General features: G+C 48.8%; 1 protein-coding gene across 2 annotated transcripts in view; it reads right to left on the bottom strand.

Annotated features, from left to right (window-relative positions):
* Positions 1–24,907, bottom strand: part of FOXP1 (forkhead box P1) — a 159,379-nt gene that overhangs the window by 118,479 nt on the left and 15,993 nt on the right. For both annotated transcript variants that reach the window (XM_036266552.1, XM_036266554.1), the window contains exon 2: positions 24,207–24,338. In XM_036266552.1, coding sequence (XP_036122445.1) covers positions 24,207–24,338 — 132 coding nt within the window. The remainder of the gene's footprint in view (positions 1–24,206; positions 24,339–24,907) is intronic.

The raw sequence follows: 24,907 nt of genomic DNA, 5'->3' as shown, positions 1-24,907 counted from the left end.
CCGCTGGGCCCAGCACAGGGGCACATAATCTATCTATGCACAACCACGGAGCATAAACATTCAGGGAAAATAATGACTTCGGAAGCGCCAGGCACCCTACCCAAACATAAGCTACATGTGTGTTCACAGATGGAAGCGAACGGCTGTTTACCCTGAAGGCCCCATAAGGAAAATGCAGTCACCTTCACAGTGAGCTGCTCCTCACTGTTCCACACGCAGCGAACGGAGATGGAGACCAGCACTGAATTCAGACAAAGAGCTCTTACAGGACCTGGGATCTGCTCGGGTGCGTCCAGGCCACTCAGAGTGCAGGCCCCACGGAGCCAGAGCAGGGTAGAAAGGGCTGCAGGCTCGAGCCTTTGTTGGGTGGGTCTGGGCAGAGAGCTGTGTGACATCGGGCTGCCTCATTCTCCAGGCCAGCTTATTAGCCAAGTCAGAAATGTCATGTTGATTAATTGAACAAAAGAAACAATGCAGGTTTTGTCTGGCGAAGGGTTATGCAACATATTGCAGTGAAGGTAAACAGGATCAGGCCCCGCACCAGAGCCGTTCTGACCATTTCCCGGATGCAGCAAATAAGGGCATGCATTCCTCGTCAGTGTATCAGAGTGACAACAAAAGCCATCCAAAGTTTCCCATTGAGAGATGCCAACAGGTATTGACAAAAGCGTAATAGTGTCTCTCTGAGACTTCTGTGGTTTAGCACTTGTCAAAACAGGATACTATTTAAATTAAAATTTTACTGATTCAAGTTCAGAAAAACCCTGCTTTGCTGTTCTTTTATAACCAAGTTCGTGGGTGGGGAAACTTTGACCTTTCTTCTTTTTTTTTTTTAATGGTGCCTTACACGGGTCTGAGAAGGGACTATATTTAGCAAGCTAGTTTTGAGAACTGAGGCATCTGAGCAAGATGACTATCACTTTCTATGAATTACTGTACATGTGAAATCATGGGCTCGTTACATTATGCAAAAGTAACTCAAGCGAAACAAACAAAAATACCTGTTTGCATACATAGTTTTGTCAAAATCTCTGTGGGGAGAAGAAGGGGAAATACACAGAGAATCACCGCAGCATGACAACATTCTTGCCACGTGAATCTTGTCCAGCACGCGGAAGTGTCTCTTTCGAGAAGAAGGCTGAGCAGGGAGCTGAGACCGTGGCCAGCAGCGAGCACCCTGGCGCTGGGGGCCAGGGGCCAGGGGCCACGTGGCCTGGGAGGCACAGCCAAGTCCGGGGGCTTTTCCACCTGCTGTCCCCTCAACCTGGAATATTATTCCCCTTTCCAGACTTAGTCTTCACTCAATCGAGGTTTCAACTCAAAAGTCACTTCCTCAAAACGGCCGTCCCAGCTGCCCAATCTCACATGGGACTCGCACCACCACTGCCTGTGTCTTAACCAACTGTGTGTCCTTATTAGCGCTGGTCATCAGCTGGCCCCGCTGGGCCCGCTCTCTGCTTCCAGTGTTCACGCCCCGTAAGGAAACACCCCTCGGGCAGGGCCCCGCCCCTGGCAGAGTGCCCCCACTGCAGCCCCCCGCGGGCCCGCCAGCTGTGCAGCGGGCAGTCTCATGAACAGTCCTCTCGTGCCTGACGAGACCTCTGCCTGACCTCTGCCCGACGGCCGGGTGGGCTCAGCGCCGCCCCAGCGCGGACACCAGGACACCAAGGGGCAGCTCAACAGGGACGCGGAACGACTTCTTTTCCACACGGTCTCTCTGTGATTGTTGTCTAAGGTCCCAGAGGTTGAAGAACATGGAACTCTCGATGTTCAAGCAAGATCGGAGGAAATCTGGAGAATTCGGGAAAGAATCTATTTCCTCAAATATCTTTGTCAGTTCATTTCTTCTGTCAATCTCGTCTCTTATTGGTCACAGGAAAATCCTTTAGTGAGGTGACAATACTTTGGCCAATGACCTTGAACTGACAGTGCTCCAGGGCTCAGGTCACATGTTTGCCTTTAACCTTCTCTTCTGCCGAAGGCAGCTGAGGGCTGTGCCGTTTCGGCTTCAGCTGCACACAGGCTCACGGGTGCCAAGACACCATGTGGGTCCGATGAGGAGCCGGCATGGGTGGAACCCCACCTCTGCGCACACCATGGATTCCCACCCTCTGGGTTCACGCTGTGTGTAGTCTCCTCAAACACTGGTCAGGCTGGTCTTTGCGAGCAATGAGTACGGCAGAAGGGATTGTGTGTGATTTCCAAGACTTGGGTCGCTCTGGGGGAAGCAGCTATTGTGTTACGAGACTCTCAAGCAACCCTTCATCACGAGGACCTGAGCGGCTTTCTGTCAAAAGCCATGGGGAAAAAAGGGGCAGTCAGAAATGAAGGAGGCGCTAACTCAAATAAAGAATAATTTACACAGATTCAATAGTAGAATAGGTAAAGCCAAGAAGCAAACCATCAATTTGGAATATAAGGAAGCTAAAAACACCCAATCAGAACAGAAAAAAAAAAAGAATCCAAAAAAATGAGGATAGTGTAAGGAGCCTCTGGGACAACTTCAGGCATACCAACATTCGCATCTTGGGGGTGCCAGAAGGAGAAGAGAGAAAACAAGAAATCGAAAACCTATTTGAGACAATAATGGCAGAAAACTTCCCTAACTTGGTGAAGGAAACAGACATACAAGTCCAGTAAGCAGAGAGGGTCCGAAATAAGATGAACCTCAAGAAGCCCACACCAAGACACATCATCATCAAAATGCAAAAGGTTCAAGACAAAGAGAGAATCTTAAAAGCAGCAAGAGAGCAGTTAGTTACTTACAAGGGAGTTCCCATAAGACTGTCAGCTGATTTCTCAAAAGAAACTTTGCAGGCCAGAAGGGAGTGGCAAGAAATATTCAGAGTGATGAAAAGCAAGAACCTACAACCAAGATTACTCTATCCTGCAAAGCTGTCATTTAGAATCGATGGCCATATAAAGAGTTTCCCAGACAAGGAAAAGCTAAAGGAGTTCATCACCACCAAACCAGTACTATATGAAATGTTGAAAAGTCTTCTTGAAGAAAAAGATAAAAAATATAAACAAAATGGCAATGAATACATATCTATCGACAATTGAATCTACAAACAAAATGAACAAGCAGAACAGAAACATTCTCCTAGATACAGAGAACATTTTGTTGGTTGCCATATGGGAGGGGGTTTGGGGGAATGGGTGAAAAAGGTGAAGGGATTAAGAAGTACAAATTGGTTGCTAGGCTGACAAACCTCAAAGGGAAAGGGGTTCGGGGGTGGGAAGAAATAAACCAAAGAACTTATATGCATATATGCATAACCAATGGACACAAACAACAGTGTAGGGAAAGGCAGGAGGGGGGCAGGAGAGGGGAGGAGGGGGTCAATGGGAGAAAAAATGAGGAACATCTGTAATACAGTCAACAATAAAAATAAGTTAAAAAAAAAAAAAGGCACAGGAGCCGGCCATCTAGGCAGGCCAAGCCCCAGCCTCACGAGAGAGTCTGGGCCAGAACCACCCAGTGAAGCAACCGAAAACGTGTGAATGCTGACAACGTTTAAGACACGAAGTTTGGAATTAATTAAGAGTATCTGAACCTCACAAGGGAAGACGGTGTTGTCTGCTGGAGTATGACTGTCCTCCTGCGGGAGAGACCTGCCTTGGGCGCCCCCTCTGGTGTGGGAGGTGCCCCTGCAGGGCCCAGGTAGCTGGGACGGCTGAGGTCCAGGTTTCCCACGGACAGCCAGTTAAAGATGATGTCAAATCTACAGTCACAGGTACAAAGTGCAGAATCCCAAGCTCCTCGGGCTCCACCTGGCCTGCCGCAGATCCCAAGGCCCTCCCGACACTAGGTGGACACTCGTGACACTGTCCCTGTGGGTTCAGTGGCAGACAGCAGGTCACTGAAACATGGGGAGCGGTTTGTTTGAAGCCCAGGGTAAAGCGGACAGGGCCAGCACTCTGAGCTCCAGGTAACTGCTGTTATGTAGGAATGATGTTCCAGCTGGTTTCTTTTAGAATACTCTAGGAAAGGAATTTTAGTGGGCTAATTCCAGATTCTTTGCAACTAACTCGCAAAATGTTAAATGCTGTGCAAAGAGAGTGTCCAGGCTACAGACAATCTGTGAAATCTGCAGTGGAGAGTCCATTCCTTGCTTCTCTCATCCTTCTCTCATTAGAACATAAATCTCAAAATTCAAGTGTGCAGTGGATTTTGATTCCTCAGCCTCTTCCACATTTCCATGGACACGTCCACGCTTTTGCACAAACATGCTGCCCTGTGTGTCGCGTTGTCAGATGGCGGCTGGAGAACACACGCCCCTTCTTCATCCGCGGTAAATAACACGGTGACACAGTAACACGGTGACACAGAAGTGAAAGAACGGCCCTGCAGGTGTGAGGAGCCACCCGTGGGGGAAGGCGCAGGGCCTGAGAATAACAAGTGACTCAGTCCCCGAGAGGAGCGAGTTACCCCGACCAGAAGGCCTTAGCAACACCCAACTTCAAAATCCATGCTTCCTTCCCAACACATCAAGACCCAAGAAAAGTAAAAGTTGTGAGAAATTAAAAGTGTTTGCTGGTCCTCTTGGCCACGTCCCAACAATAAAGTCGGTAAAAAAACAAGTGCACAAGTCCTCCTCAGAGTGCACAGGAGAAGCTGGAGGAGCCCGAGAGGGATCAGGCTCGCCCCGATCTTTCTTCTCGGAAGGGACAGCTGCCTGGACAATCATGAGAAGTAGATCCCTGAGCACAGGACCTGCCCATGGGAACAGCAACCAGTACGTTTTTCTTTGGCTGCAGAATCTTAAATTCATCTGGTGCACATGGAAGATGATAGTGTAAATTATGACCATTCTATTGTAATTCACTCGGAAACGCAGGAAGGAATTGATAATCGCCAGTCTCTACCCATCTCTTACTGTTGAAAACTCTTCAATTACGGAAAGTTCCATTTGTGTGTGTGCAGGCCACCTGTGATCTCACAAGTGATAACCCACAACCAGTACCATAATATAAATCTGAACAAAGCTGCAAGACTAGGACACATTTTGAGCACAATGTGTCAGATTCTTTATATATATACATTTCTTAAAACTTAATCCTCCAATATACACAGAGGTTTAGATATTTTGACTTTATAGGATAAGTGCAGAAGTGAGCCAACTTGGACAAAGTCACCTACTTTGTAAATGATGGTTTTTGAATTTGGTTATATCTGACCCTAGTGTCTTAACAACTACGCTCAATTTTCTCATCTCAGCTAAAGATCAAAGACAACCCCTAGCTTCTTCTTAACTAACCAACATACTGAACCAACAGACTTAATGCTACTATTATTACTATTATTCATCTAAATAGAAATTTATCATTAATCATATCAGTGTTGATAGAAAAGACCAGTCAGCCTCATGTGTAGCTGGGGCCGGTGTCAGAAGCACACGTATGAAAGGATTTAGAGAGGAAGTTCAACGATTTGGCTTCTGCAAAGCCAACAGGAAGCCAGGGTGTGCCGGTCTCTGCCCCTGAGAGAGAACAAGCAAGGATCCTGGGACCCTGTGCAGTCTCAGTGGAAATTCAAGGTCACGTTCCTCCCCTTCAGATGGAGGAGGCTGGTCTGTGGGACCAGAGAAAACGTTGATAGAAGGGAACTTTCAGAGGAAATGATTTAAGCTTTTTTGGTGAGAAGCGTACTTTTCAAATGTTCTTTTGAAGTTCTTATTTCCATTTTAAGTTTACACAAATAAAAATAATCATGTTTTCAAAGGGTCTGTGGTTCGCTGTGGGGGAGGGAGTTTGGCTTGGTCTCCTTCAATGAAGCTTCCAGGTTTCTGGAGGTTTTCTCTTATTTGGAGGGAACATTTGAGCCCCAGGCAGCAGATGGCTCAGAGACCCCTGGGTACCGTCCTGCCCGGCCCGAAGCGCAGGAGCAGCCTGGAGAAGAGCGTAGGTGGCAAGGTTCTGGTCCCATTTCCTTGCCTAGGTGTCTGAAGGAGCCACATTAAGAGACACCTTTTCATCTTTCATCAGGAGTATATACTACCAAAACGTTTTAAAAGCAAAAGAACATTCCAGAATAGCACTGTCCAATACAACTCTCTATGACAATGAAAATATTCTCTACTTGCATTGTCCAAAACAGCAGCTAGCCACTGGCCACATGGCTATTTAGATTTAATCAAGTAAACACAACTTAAAGTTCAGTTCTTCAGGAACACTAGTCATATTTCAAGTGCTCTGTCCCTATGTTTCCACGGTTCCCTATATTCACATCTATTAGTGCATTTATTTTTTCATATAAAACTCCATCTGTGCAGTTTTAACTCGGACCAAGGACAAGAGAGACCTGTGCGCCCCAGGGTGAGCTGGGGCCCAGCGCGCGGAAGGCACACGAGGCGTGTTGCAGGGCATGGGTGGGTCAAAGGGTGCCTCAGCCCCCCATCTATTCTCACATTTCCTTCCTAGAAGCCTTGCTGTCATTTAGAATTACTGTATCATTTCCATCAATTCTTAGTATCAAATGAATCCTGGACCTCAATGAAGATAATCATAGTAATAAAGATGGCTGATGATGACCATGGTAAAGACCAATAACCTCACAAGAGCGCCGTGGTCTTGGTCCCCAGTGGCTCTGACCTCTCAGTCCCCCCGCGGTCCCGCGAGCCTCTTGCCAACATCAGGCAGAAAGACTGTTCTGTTTTTCATCTCTTTTTCTCCATAAAACAAGGTGCTAGATGTCCGAGCTTCTCCTCACAAAGGTTTCCTGAAGACCAGACCCAAACTAAGATCAGGAAGCAGCAACCGTTCCCGTAAATGGCTTTCACAAGATACCAAGTACTGAACGAGGCCAGTCGGAAAAACGACAAGTGTGGCTCCGTTCCAATAAAACTTTATTTGTGGACACTGAAATCTTCATTCTGTGCAATGTCCATGTTTCATGAAATACTCTTCTTGTGATATTTTTAAACCATTTAAAAATGTATATGGCTTGTAGTTCCTACAAACCAGGCTGTGGGGGTTGGCCCAGGCCATAGGCCAGTGTTTGCCAACCTCTGTGCTGAGGCCTGTTCCCAGCTCACACGCTTCATGTTAAAGATGAAGGTCCCGAAGTCACAGAGCTATCCTGACACGGCTGGACACGGACCTCTTACTGGAGACGGTGAGATGCTCGAGTGCCCGGCAGCCCCGCGGCTCTAGTGGCCAACTGGGGGCCAGAGCAGGGGAGTGCTGGTTCCAGGGGTAGCGAGGAGCCTGGAGGTCACCGCGGCCTGCGCATCCTCCCTGGTGGCAGCCCCGCGGTGGCCGCCCTCAGCTGAGCAGACAGGAACACTCAGCTGGTCTCAGAATTCTTTTATAAACCAGTTTCGTCCAGACTTCTGAGTCAAAACCCCGATCTCTTCAGCGTCTCTGTAAGCCCAGTCACAGTGCCTTCGATCGCAGGTACCTTATCTTCAATTAAGCGTCACCAAACTGTGTAAGGCCGACACCGGTCCTGAGCATGTAGCCTCCTGAGATACGCCCCAAAGCCAGGAGGCTTCACCAGCTGTGCAGGCAGTAAAATACTTATCTTCAAATCCATCTGTGTACATTTTAAAGTTATTGCTCTCTAAATTTCCTTTGAAATGTCTGACCTGCTGTCCCTAAGCCAAAAAAATATAATCTCTTTTTTTGTAGAATGCCAATTGGTAAATTGTACCCCCCTCCCCAAAATTGCGCTGTGACCGGTTTGGCTCAGCGGTTAGAACATCGGCCCACGGACCAATGAGTCGCAGATTCGATTCCGGTCAAGGGCACGTACCTCGGTCATGGTTCCTCCCACATAAAAAAATTGCCTGCAGCACCCTGTGGACCTCATGGGCCACATGCTAACGAGACTGTTGCCTTCATCAATTAACAGTCCAAACTTCCCAAACAGTAGCAGAATGAAGAGGCCTCTCGAGACAGAAACAGTTGGTCAGACGGAGACGGCATCACGGGCCAGAGGTGCACGACGCCCAGTCCACCTTTCCAGTTCCACACCTGAAACACAGCCCAGTGAACCTGACAGGAACTCAAGTTCACGTGCTTGTGGGACTTACAGTACTTGCAATTTGGGGTTGGCCTGGAAATACTATAGAAATGGGCACATATTATTAAAACATAGAGTATCAGTAGGTCCATTCCGAAGCAGAAACCCACACTCGTGTAGGGAAAGGTAAACTGTGTATGTGAAACCCAGAGAGACTTTCAGTAGGGTACCAACTGATCACTCTTTTCTGTCCTCACTGTCTGGACTTCTCAAGAGGACGCTGACAGAGAGAGAGAGAGAGAGAGAGAGAGAGAGAGAGAGAGAGAGACTGAGACTCTAGCTTGCACAGTACATGCAGCCTCCTGTCCAGTGCTACTTCCTGGGCAAAAGACCCTAAGCCAAAGCCAAGACTCCTGATCAGGGATTCCCTAGCACCTTCTGATGACCACAGACTGCTCACACTGGTGAGATGAAGCCAGAGAGCTCATTCCTACCCCTGTAGGAGGAGCTGGGAACACAGAATGAGGGGAAACAGAATAAGAGACCCTGGGCTTTCCAGTTGGAGAGGGATGCAGCATCTCCTGGGCGAGGGGTGTGCAGCCGCAGGAGCGCACAGAAGCACACACTGGGGACTTTCCGACATACCACGCTCAGGCCAGATCCCAAGATTCTCAATCAGCAGACACAGTTCAGGAATCTAACTATGATTTTAAGAAGCTTCGAGACCTAGATCTTGGTAATAAACCGTTAAGTTCATTCTGATCTGCTTAGGGTTGGAAAACACTGAGAAATCTTTTGTAAATAAGAAACTGAGGCTTACGGAGTAAGTTACTTCACCAGCTCAGAAATGCGTGGACTGACGATGTGAGTGATACAGGCACTCAGCAAGGGCTCCCGTGGACGGATGGAGGAGGAACCCTTCCCACTGGACAGCCTCATCTGTTCACCCACCCGCCTCCGTGGTGCCCACCCTGCCCGTCTCCAGGGCCTCTTCCTGGTCGATGGCAGTGAAGGGGTTAATGTAGTAAGTCAGGTATACTGTGAGAACACTCGCACAGAGTAGGATCAGATGTCTTGAAAGGTGCTTTCTTCAATTTCACACAAGTATGAGGTAGAGGCTAGCTAAGGTCCTGGCAGCTAAGTCCATTTTTCTGAATCGCAAACAATTACAACTTTCATCATTACCACAATGTGCAGAGAAATGTCAGACCGAAAAGATGGACGAAAAGAGAGCCGGGTATTGGTTGGAGCCTCTGTGCAGATTCAATAAAGGTGGTTCTTTTCCCAAGAGGACACCGTCCCGGTCCCCGGCCAGCATGCAAGGCTCGGTCAACCACGGCTACATTTCAGCCCTCCGTAGCCCCTCATTCAGGCAACCTCATTCAATGAATAACCTGCAGGATCATATCCAGTCTTCGAAAGCAGAGGTCCACAAACTATCGTCCAAATCTGGTCCACCACCTGTGTTTGTATGGCTCTGGAACTGAGAATTGTTTTTATATTCTTAAACAGTTGGGGGAAAAAAATCAAAAAAAGAATGATAAGTGGAAATGGCATGAAATTCAAATTTCAGTATCCACAGTGGATTTTGGTGGAAACAGCCTGCTCAGTTGTTTATGCATCGTGAACGCTGCTTCTGCAGACAGGACAGCCTGCAGGATCCAAAATATGGCCTTTGCAGAAGTTTGCTGACCCCTGGTCTAAAGGAAGAAAAGAGTTAACTATTAAGCCAAATTCCTTTTGTAGATTTAATGAAAAGTTCCAAGCAAATGTGGCAGGTGAAACAGTTCTTTATATATACAAACTTGAAACTGAGCAACGACGGAGGAGGGTCAGCTTCATTACCTAGCCACCTTGACAGCACCTTTAAATGTCATCAATCAGTGTGTGCCTTGCGTGCCTGGCCAGGGCTCATTGTAAATTACAGCGCACGGGCCCCTGACACGATCCAGGGACTGGAACAGGACTCTGGTGACGTAATGTGATAAAGGAGATTTCTCTGTACAGCTCTATACGAAACAGAGCTGGAAGATTTCCAAGAAATTTAATTTCCAGAGTGCCACCTTTGACTACTCCAGATAATCACCCAAGCACTAGGCATCCTTGAAGAAAACTTTATCTTTTCTGGAAATGCTTGTCACTGGGTGTCATTCTCGAAAATATAAATTTGTAGCTATTTTTACCGATGAGACAGACTAAATCCAGGATGTAGATTTTCCAATTAGACTCTTTTTAAACATCTGTTGGTAGGCTGCATTTAACATTAGTTATTTGAGCAAAGCACAATTTGATTAGACTGTCTGAAACTAAGCCAAAGTCTGCAAAATAATAGCTCAATTAAATTCTGTTTTGCTTTCATTTGTCTAGGATTTTTCTAAGATACTGTTGCAAATAATCAAGTAAACCAATTCATTTCAAAATCAAGAGCTGTGGGCACCTTTTCGACCTTCTCTGCAAGCTCATTGACAAACTACTCCACCTTCAGTGCTTCATCGCACTTCAACCTCGACACCAAATACACTGCTGTCATTTGCCTTCAGTCTCCTCTAACTTTCTATCCTTATGAATTAAACTTCTATGCCATTAACATTATCCCTTAAACAGATCAGCAAATGTACAAGGCAAACAGACCATTGGCAGTCAAACCGCACTGCAGGAGTTTTCCGATTTCACTCTCTACTTGGCAAGATTCATTTCATGGACCCAGTGACAAATTCAGGCGGGCCTGGCACAGGGTTCTCTCAATGCTGAGTTTATGTTCTCGAGATGTTCCGAGAGGTGTATGGGCCTGAGACACCTGCAGCATCTTCAACTAAAGCAGTATCCCTTCTCCTTCCTTTTGGGTCAGCTATTGGACTCATTTACTCACTCACCCCTCACTCACTTTTGAAAGCAGTGTCTGCAGACTGCCTGCTTTGTGCCGGGGCACACGGAATGCCACAGCTTCTAGATTTCAGGTTAGGAAATAGTCCCTTCGCTGTTAAAACAATCTAGCATTAATTCATATAAACTTCTGGGAAGACCAGGACCAAAGAGAACCCAGGATGGAAATTTCAGAACAGCATGACCTTTATGTATGCCCAAATGGACACATTTAGGAAAATAATGCTCCATCAAGATAAGGCTGTGAGCAGCGGTGGCCGGGAAGGGCAGTGGCAGCAGCTGGCATCTGTCAAGTGCTCGCTGTGTGCCAGGCACTGTTCTAGGTTGTGGGTGTCTAGTTACATCCACTGGTCTTCACCACAACTTGGGGAGCCCTGGGGTCACCCCTCTTACAGAGGAGGAGCCTGATTTCTTCCCAGCAAGTGAGCTCAACCACAAGGCAACCACAAGCAAACGGACAGTCCCGTTATGCTGCTAAAACATCTATCTGAATAGTGACTGACAGCATATGAATTGAAGTATCATTTGGCATTTAGTAGATAGTCCTTTTCCATCTGAAAGGAGTGTATTCTGAGAATTTATTGTGTCCCAGGCACTGTGCACTTTTCATGTGTTAATCATTTAATCTTCACAATCACCTTCAGGGGTGAGGTAATCAGCCACATTCTCTAGATGAGAAAATGAATATACAGAGAGAGGTTCAGCTTCTTTTTCTAGGTCACACAGGAGCAAAGGTAGTGCTGGGACCTGAACCTGGCGGCCTGACACCAGAGGCCACGTGTTAACCATGGTCCTCATGTCACACATCCTGACACACAAATGTCTGCAACTTCAACCACTGCTGAGTCTGCGGGGGACCCAGGGTACAAGCTCCTGTGCCTTCAGGGCAAATCGCTCCTCCTGTCTGGCCACGAAAAGATACAGGATCACGATAAGAACACGACCTGATCAGTCTTGAATGAGGATACAGGGAACAACACAAAATACATGCTGAATTTGAGATAATAGTTCAATAGTTACCACAAGGTCTGTTAGGCTTCCCAGAAAAAATAATCCCAAGTACTTCTATTCTTTGGTATGTGATCAGCATAGACAATGCCAATAAATCTGTCAAGCTTGGCAAACAGAAGGCCCACACACCACCTCTACCGAACCCAGCGCCCGAGGCAGACGTGGCCAGTGAGTCAGAGGCGGACCGTTGCCATCCTGGCCGCAGAGCCCTGCGCACAGCACTCTGGGCAGAGCCGCGGCCCACCGAGACGCCACAGAACCTGTGTGGTTCGAGCTCTTCATTCTGCCTCTAGAAAAAGGAGCAATCCCTTCATGCTATTGAACAAAGAACAAAGCCGACGTAACTCCATCCACATCCTATTAAAAGCAGCTTCATTACATCTGGTGAAGTAGCCCTTCCGTGCGCAAACGAGGGGCCATCGGCCTGCAGGTCCCGTGGCCACAGAAGGCCCGGTGGGTCCCGCTCGGCCTCACGACGGCTCCGGTGGACAAGCGGCAAGGGTCAGAGCAGAACTCGGACTTGGAGGCAGGCCACACCGCGTGGCTCTGGTTTCCTTCCGAAGACAGCAGAGAGATACCCTCTCAGAGTTCTGCTCGCACAGATCCGTCGCCAGGGCCTTCTGTCTACAGGCAGGGACAAGCGGCACCTGCGATCCTGCACTGTGGGCCTGGGGCTGGAGCTAGGCGTGGGCCACTGAGTGATGCTTGTTTGTTGTTTCGTTGATTTTTTGTACCTTTATTGTTGAAAGTATTACAGATGCCCCCATTTTTACCTCACTGACCCCCTTCTCCCCGCTCCCACCCCTCCTGCTCCCCCCACACTACTGTCACTGAAAGTGAAGAGCAGAGTGACATGGCTCCTAGGAAGCCTAGGGGACACACAGGAAGAATACATGTGCTGCCCGGCCAGATTGCTCAGTGGTGAGCGTCGACCCTGCACCAAGAGGTCGCTGGTTCGATTCCCAGTCAGGGCACATGCCCAGGTTGTGGGCCCGATCCCCAGTGGGGGGCGTGTAGGAGGCGGCCAATCGATGTTCTCTCTCTCTCTTGCCCTTCCTCCCTCTCTAAAAATCAATAAAAGAAAAAAAAAAGAATACATGTGCTGAGGGATGAGGGACAGGTCATGGGTCTTGGCCGAGGTCTGGCATGTGCCAGCTGAAGGCCGGAGCTCGGGGGCCGGCAGCACTGGGGGAACACAGACGGAGCCGGAGCTCGGGGGCCGGCAGCACTGGGGGTACACAGACGGGGCCGGAGCTCGGGGGCCGGCAGCACTGGGGGAACACAGACGGGGCCGGAGCTCGGGGGCCGGCAGCACTGGGGGAACACAGACGGGGCCGGAGCTCGGGGGCCGGCAGCACTGGGGGAACACAGACGGGGCCGGAGCTCGGGGGCCGGCAGCACTGGGGAACACAGACGGGGCCGGAGCTCGGGGGCCGGCAGCACTGGGGAACACAGACGGGGCCGGAGCTCGGGGGCCGGCAGCACTGGGGGAACACAGACGGGGCCGGAGCTCGGGGGCCGGCAGCACTGGGGGAACACAGACGGGCCGGAGCTCGGGGGCCGGCAGCACTGGGGGAACACAGACGGGGCCGGAGCTCGGGGCCGGCAGCACTGGGGGAACACAGACGGGGCCGGAGCTCGGGGGCCGGCAGCACTGGGGGTAACACAGACGGGGCCGGAGCTCGGGGGCCGGCAGCACTGGGGGTAACACAGACGGGGCCGGAGCTCGGGGGACCGGCAGCACTGGGGGAACACAGACGGGGCCGGAGCTCGGGGGCCGGCAGCACTGGGGGTACACAGACGGGGCCGGAGCTCGGGGGCCGGCAGCACTGGGGGAACACAGACGGGGCCGGAGCTCGGGGGCCGGCAGCACTGGGGGAACACAGACGGGGCCGGAGCTCGGGGGCCGGCAGCACTGGGGGAACACAGACGGGGCCGGAGCTCGGGGGCCGGCAGCACTGGGGGAACACAGACGGGGCCGGAGCTCGGGGGCCGGCAGCACTGGGGGAACACAGACAGGGGATGCAGAGAAGATTACCAGTGGAGGGAGAAATGGCTGCAGATCTGAGGACGAATGACATGGTGGGGATGAAGAACAGAATAAGTTATAAGTCAATGGCGACTCAGGACTGACCATAGGGCCTGGCGATCAGCGTGACCTGCTGGGCCAGAGAAGGGACGCTGGGCGATGCGGAGCTCGCTGGGAGACATGGACAGGCAGCTGGAGGGTTCAGGGAGCTGGGAGTCCTCGGTAGAGAGGTGCCAGACAAGGAAGGAGGGCAGTCGGGCCACCAGACAACGTCCAAGGGGCTGAACTCTGGGATGGGGATGCATTTGCGTTCCAGAAGAGAACTGGAGGGGCAGAGCGACAGGGCAATGGAGACCGGGGCACGGAACAGAAGTTTAAAAGAGGGCGGTTTCCAAAAAGATGAGTTAGCCACAGGATGGACTAGCTACTAGAGGGCACACAGGTTGAGATGGGGATGCCTGAATTCAGTGACCAAAAAAAATTCAAGAAAGTGATGAGGAGAAAAGCCACATTTGGGGGAGGTTGGGAAGGAAAGTGGCTGGTTAAAACAAACAAAAAATGTTGAAGCAGCAGACAGAACGTTCAGGTTCTAAAAGTCTGGTAGCGAGGAAGGAGGTGGAGGAACGCAGCCGGGAAGGACTGAGTCATCTGAAGTTTCTGAACCAGCCGTTCAAACCCACAGCCCCCACGAGCACCGACCACGCTGCCTGCGTCGGCTGGAATGTACCCGCCTTCCTCACTGGGACGCGACGGGAAAGGACCAGGCCCGGCGCGCTCTGCCCGCGTGTCCTGGCAGCCCACGGCCGGCTACTTAAGTAGTTAAAAACCTGCACTTCTGACGAAGGGGAAAGTTATGGCTGGAGGGCAGCAGCGCCCGGCCCTTCAGCGATGACGAGTACCCACTCTCTGCAATTTACTGGGCAATAATTTGAAACTGAAACAGTGTCAACAGCAAGGCTGCTGAAGTCCACCCAAAGTTCAAAATGGGATATGTTCTCTTTAAAATTTTGAGAGCGACTAAATATGACAACCATCTGATGTATGAAAATTATTCACAACCAAAAACAGACAGTCTGGAAATAGCCAGGATGACTTCATTTAGACAGAATTACCCAAATCTGTTTCTAATATACACAGTACACATAATAAATTTTTACAATATGACAAGGAAAACAAACTTAATAAAAGTTCCCAATCTTTTGTTACACAAGCATGCTCTATCCATGCTATGTTTATAATAGTTTGCTCATGATATCACAGCCCAGTAACAAAGGCCCAGGCAATACAAAAACAGTTACTAGGCATGACATCAACTCACAACTACCGTAATTACATCAGTACACAAATTTCCCAAACCGTACATTTTCCAAACTGCTTCTCAATTTCAACGGCTGCCTTTAGACAATTACTTGCAGTTGGCTGCAGGCTTTGAGTAATACCCGTCTTTCTTCTCTTTCCCAAGCGTCATTTCCCTTTAGAAAGTGCATATTTCAATTACAAGCACTATTTTTCAAACATGCCCATAAACATATGTCCAAATTAGGAGACAGTGTGGTACGGTGGTCAGTGGCGAGCACAAGGCACCGGCGGTAGCTCAGAGACAGGAGTGGATGTGATGGAGACGAGCACAGACTCTTGAGCCAGATTTTCTGGGCTGGCATCCCAGCTCTGTCACTTCTCAGTTGCTGGCCCTGGGCAAGTTAACGTCTCTACTGCCCCACTTTCCTCATCTGCAAAATGGGACTAATGGCAGAGTCTATCCCCATCTGGCTGCTATACAGTAGTTGGTCCTGCGCGGTGCACTTTCGGTGTCTGCTATTTACATTACATTTGGGGGACTTGGTTTTCTATTCAGAAACCTGGCTGAAATTATCGTGACCCACAGCAGATTGTGTACTTTCCTCATGTTAGAGTAAGAGTTTCACCTTAGCCGTACTACCTGGATATAGTGAGGTTCAGTGAATAAAGTTTGAATGAATGAATTAAATCCCTGTAGGGTCTGCAATACCCATGGTCACACAAGTGAAAAATATTATCTCACAGAAAGTTTTTCAGACTATTTCTCTAATGGGTTGCTTTCATGTTCCTGCGGCTGATGTTGATAAATACCTACAGTCCAATTAAAATAATAAGCGCAGGAAAAAAGGTATCGCCTGCGGTTGCAGAAGCACATTGCTCTGAGGACCCAGCTCTCTGAGCCCACTCTGCAGTCAGACCTCTGTCTCGCTGTGCCCGGGCAGCTGGCTGTCCCGGCGGGGCGGGCTGCCAGGGACGCGAGACTACCCCCTCACTGTCACTTCTGCTCAGTGGTGCTTGCACCAAATGCTGTTATTCTAGGCTTCAGGAAATTTTCTAACCACTGGACAGGGTCCAATGCTGTGTGCTAATGAGTTTCAGATTGGAGGACTTCACTGCACTGTGTCAGGAAAGGGACACAGTTTGTGGTGGGGTGGGGGCAGGGGAGGAAAGACACACAGAAAGGAAGAAAAAACAGTAGTTAAAATGCTGGCTACTCAAATTGACAGGGAACGTGACCTCTGCACTTCATCGAAATTCCTGCAGACTTACAAAATAAAGGAGTTCGCTTTTATCACACACTGTGAGACTCATGGAAAAATGGAAAACACTACATCACTTGACCTTGCCGTGCCCTCTTTCAACCACAGACGAATACTGTGTACGAAAATTTTAAATCAACTTAAGATGTTCAAAAAAAGTTTTTAATTTTCAGCATCAGACTTGATGATGACTATTTCGGTTCTTGAGATTTTGCTTAGAAGGTTCACAGAGGAAAAGGACTCAGATTCCAGGAGAAGTATTTTATCACCTGGGAATGGGAGGGCAGTGGCCGGGGTGGGCGCTCCATGGTCTGCACCCACACTCCTCGCAGAAGGAGGAGCAATCCTCGAGTCCCCAGGTTGGAAAACCACCCGACTGACTCATGGCTATTTGCTTACATTAACAGAACATTAAACCCACTTTAAACAGCCGAAGGAAACTCAAGCCGTCTTAGCCATGATTCACTTCTGGGGCGCGCCCTCCCGTCAAGGCGGCGGCGGGCTCCACCTCCAGCCTTCCCATCGAGCGGTCAGCCTATCAAGGAGAACCCTTCCAGAAGAGTCCAACTCAGGCGCTTTTTCTGAGTAATGAGATTACATTTCAAAAAAACCCCATATATATAAAAATATATATATGTATTGTTTTTGCCACACTTCGTAATGGCGACCTTAAAAACCCAATACTTTCACATCCTCAAACTGTCATCAACGTTTTTTTCAGACAATGTCAATAAAACTGGTTGCTTGCAGCTCCGAAGGCTGCTCCGCACGTGGGAGAGCAGCAGCGCCCCGCAGCCCGGCGCAGGGCGAAGGGCGACGCGCCGTCGGGCCCGCGAGCCAGCGCGGGGCGAGTGGGCCCCTGGACAAGCCCGAGCACAGCCCGACCGTCCCGCGCGGCCTGGCGGTCGGCCAGGGCGGAGGATGTTTCTGGACACGGACGCGGTCCTCACTGGCCCACTCCCCGCACCCAAGGCTCTGCGCTGGGCCCGGGGGCATCGACAGCGTGGATGCAAGCGCGGCCGCAAGGCCCGGGCGATGCCGCGTTGAGACGCCTCGTACCTGACCGGTCGCTGCGTTCACATGCTCAATCCATGCATGAAGGAGCCACGTCGACTCCACGCCTTCAGCTCGGCTGTATATCACAGAAACCACCGAGGGCGGTGACAGACTTCCAGGGTGCCCAGCAACCGCACACCCTCTAACCCCAACCGGAAGACTGCACCCCTCCCCCGCCTGCGGCACAGTGGACGGCCAGCAAGGGTCCAACACTCTTATTCCTAATTACCTTTTCCCCCCACTCTTGATCCTGTGGCTCTCATAATTAGTTACCTGGGGCTGCAATCCAATTTGAAGTGATGACAAGAAAGTGATCCATGAAAAAGTAATAAGTTAAATCCAATTTCAGCCTTCCTCTAATTAAATGCACGTGGATCTAATGACTCCAACCCCAGCGTTGCAGTGATAATGGTAATTAGCAAGGTGGGAGTCACTCTCTTTTTCAACACTGAAGGTGCAAGCCACGAGGCCAAGTGGCAGCGACACTCTTAATTACATGTGTCGTTTTGCCAGCAGTTTACACATTTTTGACCAGTCAACGATGTTTCCCTGCCCCTCCCCGCCTCCTAGCCCCAACAATGATCATAACGTGCTCTTCTGTGTTCCAACACAGGGACGCTCATGGGAGCACCTGTGACCAGAGGGTGAGAAACAATCTCCTTGGCGACCGCTCACTTGGTGACACCCACAGGCAAGGTGACATCAGGACAGTTATGCAGATGTTAGTTCCCTTCCCTGACATCCAGATATAGACAGAGGAACTGGTTTTGTGGAGTTTTATTTTTGCTATGATATGGAAAATATAATAATTTGTTTATTTACAGAAAGCATGGCAGTCAGTAGTTGCTGAGTAAATCCCCATCGAAGGAGAAGCAATTATTAACTTGCTGGTGGAATGCTGGTTCTCTGTGGCCTGACAACCCGGCCTCCCGGCTTGTGCTGCCTTGGTGTGCTCTGGGCGGCCGCCTCGGCCGGGCGCTCTCCTCCTCATCCCCAGAACCAGGTGATAACTGTCCTGTACCATCCAGGAGCTAGGGGCTGGCCACTCCACTAGTTATCTCTGCACACGGGACAAGCACTGCTCACATGCAAAATGTTAGCATCACACTTGCATTGTAATACACACATAGAAGCCAACAACCAAACTGGATTCTTCTGAGAGTGAGAATTACTAACAAAGGCACCCCGTCAATCCACCGGGCTGTCCTGGTCAGCGTGTGGCACAGGGTCAACCTGTATAGAGCTGCAGTGGAAACAGAAAAATGAGCTAACTCCCTATATTACAGCTGAACTGAGATTTTTGGACGGAGACAAGGACAAAACATATTATTTTAGGGAAAAAAAGTTCTTAAAGCAAGAGTATTTAACCCGGACAACAAGATGGACTTCTTGACGTCTATGAAACCCTTATAACTAGATGTAAAATTCAGTGTGGGCGCTTCTCTGGGAGGAGGGTACTTGTGCCCATCACAGTTTTAATGGGTGTGTAATCTGAAAGACTTAATGACCATTTCTAAAGTATCATTTCTATTTTATTGTCTCTTATCAAGACTTATTTTTGAGAATTTTGGGATTCTTCAAAGTCAGGTGATAACAAAACCTTAAAAGGTACTGAAATTTCAACAGTTCACATCAATTTAATGTCAGGGATGCCATTTCTAGACAATGCTAACTCTACACATTTTAAAAATTATTTGCCTCCTTGCTCTGAATTGTCCACTTTACTAATTCAGTGCACAGGGATATTTTTTAAGGGTCAGTATTTCAAAACTATTCCGTTTCCCTACTACAACATAAAAATATAGTTTCCTTTAAAAGGTTCCTCTTACTGACTTATTCCTTACTGAGTAACATGGAAATGACACAAGATGCAAAATTCTCTATGGCATTAATGCAAAGCCAAAATGCTGCCTAAAGCATGTTTTATATAACTGCAAATAAAAATGCTAAGAAACACCTGCTGAATGCGGCATCTGAACCTCCTCCACGAGCAGCGTCCTCATTATAATCCCAAGCTTCCCCTGGACTAAACGACTGGCCTTCCAGTGGCTTTCATGACCCCATCCCAGTGAAACAGTCTCCTGTGTGAGGGGTCTGCATATGGTATGACCTTGGAAGGGAGGGACAGGCAGGAGGAAGCCTGTCAGGTGCCTGATTTCAGATTCCACTTCATCACTGATGCCTGAGAGCGGTCAGCCTCGCACTGCAAGCGTCACACGAGGTCGACTTTCATTCCTGACTCCGGACTCGCCAGAACACACATGTACTTTTACTTTCTCAGGAGAAAATGTGTCATTTGACTTCCTTCCAGGTTATGTATTCATGCCAACAACTAAAACGCTTAAGAACCAAAATGAATTACTACCCAGAAATGGTGGTCAAAGTTCCAAATTTCGATCAATAAAATTGCTCATCTACTCACAAATTAATCTTCAGCCAGTAAAGTTCCTCATGTTCGAGGTTATGAGCACACCTGCACCATTAAGCCCTTATTTCACTTGTTTAAGCAATCTTCAGAAGTATATAAATATTTATAAAAGTAAGCCTACTATTTTTACTTACATATCATTTTCTCTCTGCAGCAAAATCCTGTTAATTGTTTACAACGCTCAAGCATTCTGAAGGCAGGCCTGTCTCGCCCAGTCGGGTATGTGGCGTCAGTAAGACATCTGCCTGCGGTGTTCCAGACCTGCCCACCAGTTTGCATGCGATCAACGGAGATCACCCTGATTCTGAACTTTTGATGAGGCCAGGTTTCATTTATATCATTCATAAAAAACCGGCAAAGCAAATTAAAGACTAAAAATAAGGGGCTGTTTAGGTTAATAAGTAAAGTATTTTTAAAGAACTTCTGCAGTATCTATACTCAGTGAATCACTTATATAGACCACAATGTCACCCAACAATGTCACCAGCTCAGATTTTGTTCAATAGGCATATCTGCAAAGAATGTTACTCCTCTCCCTTCACTCCGATCCCGAAATCGCTCAAACCGGGAGGTTTGATACATTCTGTGCTCTCTGTCGAGTAACCATGCAGAGCTCCTCGAACTTTCCCTTCCCTTTGTTTATATCACCAGCCTGTGAAACTGGGGAGAGCTGCCAAACACAAAGCAGGGAAGTGTGAGATATGCTTAAAATATGAGTCACAGTGTATTTGGGGATTTGGGTTGCTTTCTTTTTCCTCAAGCTATCAGCAGATCAAATCCTTCTTCCATGTGAAGCCTTCCTCCGTGCAGAAGGTCTGAAGTGGCTAAAATAGGTCTCTAGCTAGGAAGAGCAAGGAGATGAGAAATGAGCACTGCTGAGACTCACTGCAGGATTTCTCGTTCAGTCCCGAGTGTCCCGGATGAGCTGCCACCAGGACATGCAGATGTTTACATGCACAGGTTAGTCCTCCTGTGAGTCCCCGAGCCTACGTGCATATTTCCCTAACGACATAACCTACATGTGACTTAGGCTAGTCATTTCTGCTTTGTCTGTGGAAGGCCAGCCATGCTAATAAAACTGAGTGCATTTGTGTGACTACACCTGGCTGCTGAGGAGCCTTCTCTATGGTGTGCACACGCATGCACACACACACACACACACACACTCTCATACACACACTCACACACGCACTCTCATACTCACACACACACATGTACTCATACACTCAGTCACACACACTCACACACACACTCACACATACTCTCACACACTTTTACAGTCATAGTCGCACACACACGCACTCTCAGTCACATACGCACTCTGTCACTCATACTCTCATACACACACCTCATCACCCACACATGCACTCTCATATTCACACACAAGCACTCAGTCACACACTCACACACACTCTCATACACACGCACTCTTGTCACTCATACACACTCTCATATACCTACACACACTCTCATATTCACACATATTCTCTCACACACAGTCACACATTCTTACACACACTCATACTCAGTCTCATACACACATGCCTCACATACATTCTCACAGTCACACACACATGCACATTCTTACACACACACTCATAATCACAAGCATGCACTCATACACACACGTACTCTCAGTCACACATCCATTCTCATACACACATATTCTCACACACATACACACACTCTCACACTCACACATGCACTCTCTGTCACACATCCACATTCTCATACACACACATTCTCACACACATACACACACTCTCACGCTCACACATGCACTGAGTCACACATCTACATTCTCATACACACACATTCTCACACACACATTGTCTCTCACATACGAGTCAACCAACTCTTTTGCCCAATCAATTCCTAAAGTTGGTCTAAATTCTCTGCTTGTCAAGCCTCCCACTGAGGCGTAGGGAGCGACGTAAAACATCTTCATTAGCGGAACCAGCACCCAAGGCGGCCTCGCCCCACACTTCTTACACAGACTGAGTGCTCAGCAAAACGTGTCAGGTCGGCTTCGACACTGTCCTTGCCAAGAAACGTGAAGCTCTGTCATCCTCTCTGGTAGCTAAAAACATTAGAACAGGCAAGAAGAAGAGCCCTCGAAAGGAAATCCCCTGAAACTTTACTTCATCTGTTCAGCCCTCCAGGAACTTCGCTCATCTTGGAAAAGAAGTCACCTAAAAATGCCATATGTTTTTTCTTTTTTTTTTTTTTTTAAAGCAAGTATGAGGAAAAATAAGTCTAGTATAAAAATTACAGACGATATTCAATCCTGGAGAGCAGTGCATCAGTCAGACTGTACATGTGTGTACTGTTTTTTCAAATCTCTAACCACAGCTCTTCTTTCTGTAAAATTTCCACCCCCCATTAATATATTGTCATTTTCCAATACGCTTGAGGTCTGATAAAGCCAAGAGGACTCCCAGTACTTTTAAGGCTACGGAAGCTCCCAGAGGGAGACAAAAAGAATGGCCAGTCCTTGGAACCACGGAGTGACAGGCTGGGCAGCTCCTGTATACATGAATAAATTAGAATTTTAATTGTATCTCTGTCTGCAGGAGATGCCCCAGCACTTTAATATGTACCAACAATGGGCTGTGTTCTGGAATCTGCAGTGTGGCCTCCGCTGCTGACCCCTGAAACACAATTCCCAGTCTGACTACGGAAACTGTTCAGTTTGATCCTTTCAACTTATTTGAATCCTGACAAATAAGCTCACAGCTGAAAGGTCAGCACAGTCATATTTCATCCTCCAGAGCTGTTCTTAAGACATGTGCACAGCAAAGCTCCCTCAGAGCACCTGACAGGGACCTCGCCGGCACCGCACCTCATTAAAACGTCCCCAGCACTTGCAAACATTAGAAGCACGTGGGTCCATGGTGGTCTACCAAACAAGTGTTTGTGGACGTGCCGGCAAGCGATGCGCTCGGAACCATCCCAGGAAGGAGTTACTAAGCGCTGGGCTCCCCTCTGCCTGGAGGGCTCCCTGCGGGCGCAGAGCGAGACCCGCTGCCCCCGCCAGTGTGCTCTTTGCAGACAGTGCAAATGGTTGGCTTACTCCGATCTGAGAACAGCCGGCACAGTGTAGAATTGGGGTTAGCCTCATGCTCACATTAATTAGCACCGAGCTATGCCCATCAGCAGCGGTTACAAATTCTGTTCCAAAATGTCCAGTGCGAGAAACTCACATGAGGCTCCGAGTCGGGGCCGCCCGCCCTCGGCTATGATAGTCGAGCCACCTAGAACCTGCAGGCACCCCTCCTGGATGTGAGCATGAGAACCCTGGGGCGAGGTTCTTTGAAATTTTCTATTCAAGTTTTCTACTCTGATAGAAAATCAAAATTAGATTTGTATAAGCTCACTCCTTTTTCTACCCTGTGAATCCTTGTCCACATTGTGCCTGAAAGGAGAAGTTACTAAAACAATACTTCTTGGTATCTTGACCTAAGAATTGCTCATCATTTTTTATTAATAATTCAGAAAATACTAAAAGCATTCCCTGAAGAGTGTGTGTCGCATTCACGACAGGTCGTATTAAAAAGGCCCCACCCTCTCTGGTCCCAGTCACAGTTCGTGACACTGCTGACGCTTTGGGGGAGCAGCTGAGCTGTGGGGCAATGTGTTGCCTGCAGGGCCCCTGGCCTCCGCGTGCTGGACTGTCAGATGTCAGACGCATCAGTGCGCACTCCCCAAGTTGTGGGGTGCCTGCAGACACCGCCCACTGTCCCTGGGGCAAAACCGCCCCCCCGCCCTGAAGCAAGGTTTGTGCGTGTCCTATCATGACAGCTGGTTCAGACCCACCAACAGAGACTGTGGCGACAGGTCTGAGCACTGGAAACTTCTCCTCAGTGGTTAGCTGCCCTCGTAAGCAACCCACACTCATCCTCCTAGTACCCTGACTAGTTAGCAGATCTCACTCCCAACAACACATTTTTCCTAAAACGTCATTCTCTGCTGGTAGATTCAAGGCACCTCTGCGGAAGGTCCTCCTACATGATTTGCAATTCTCACCACAATCCACTTCTTAGCTGTCCCAAGTGTGTACGTCATTTATTTTTAAAAGAACTGTTACCAGGCCCTAGCCGGGTGGCTCAGTGGGTTGGAGCATCGGCCTGTGCACCAAAAGGTTGCAGGTTCGAACCCCAGTTGGGGTGTGTGCGAAACATTTCTCACACCAATGTTTCTCTCTGTCCCTTGCCTTCTCTTTAAAAATCAGTGAGCATGTCCTTGGGTGAGGATTAAGAAGAAAAGAAGTGTTACCTGAAGGGCTGGTTGTTTGTCATTCCTCTTGGGAGATTTTAACCCACTGACTTGCTGCTGCTGCTGCTGCTGCTGCTGCTGCTGCTGCTGCTGCTGCTGCTGGAGAAGGAGCTGTCTGGCCACTTGGAGAGCCTGGGGAAGACAAGGAGGACGGAGCGGTTACCACAGGGTCAGAGCTGCCTCACAGCAGGGCCAGGGAGGGCACTGAGGACTGGATTCTGATGCCCAATTCCAGGCAATGAAACAGCGAACGAAACTTTCCACCAGTCTGCTCTGGAAACGTTTCTAGAATTTGTTTCCACTTTCTTAGATTTAGTCAGTCTCATACACAGTACTTTAGGTTTAGCGATCCATCTAAGCAGACGCTTTATGCTACCAAAATCAAACAGAAAATCTGGATCCTGAAGGAGCAGACTCTGAGGAAGGATGGCACGGAGCAGCTGGGGGCGCCTTAGAAGGCAGGGGGGCTCTTTTCAGAGGCACCTCCGCCCTCCTCCACTTCTGGGGACATGGGAACTCAAGTCGAAAGGGGTGCTTTTCACCGCACCCGAGCCCGGAAGAGAGGAGTTGAGTGGCGCAGGCAATGTGGATAGAGTTACTTGGGAAGGAGGACAAAACAGAGGAGCTGTACCAATGGGGACCTCGGTGGACTATGTAAGGGAAGAATTTTTCAAATTTGACCTCCTGTGAGCAACACTGGT

This window comes from Molossus molossus, unplaced genomic scaffold (assembly GCF_014108415.1).
Source record: "Molossus molossus isolate mMolMol1 unplaced genomic scaffold, mMolMol1.p scaffold_m16_p_18, whole genome shotgun sequence".
NCBI lineage: Eukaryota > Metazoa > Chordata > Mammalia > Chiroptera > Molossidae > Molossus > Molossus molossus.
The sequence above is the reverse complement of the archived record's forward strand: the minus strand, read 5'-3'. Positions and strand labels throughout refer to the sequence as shown.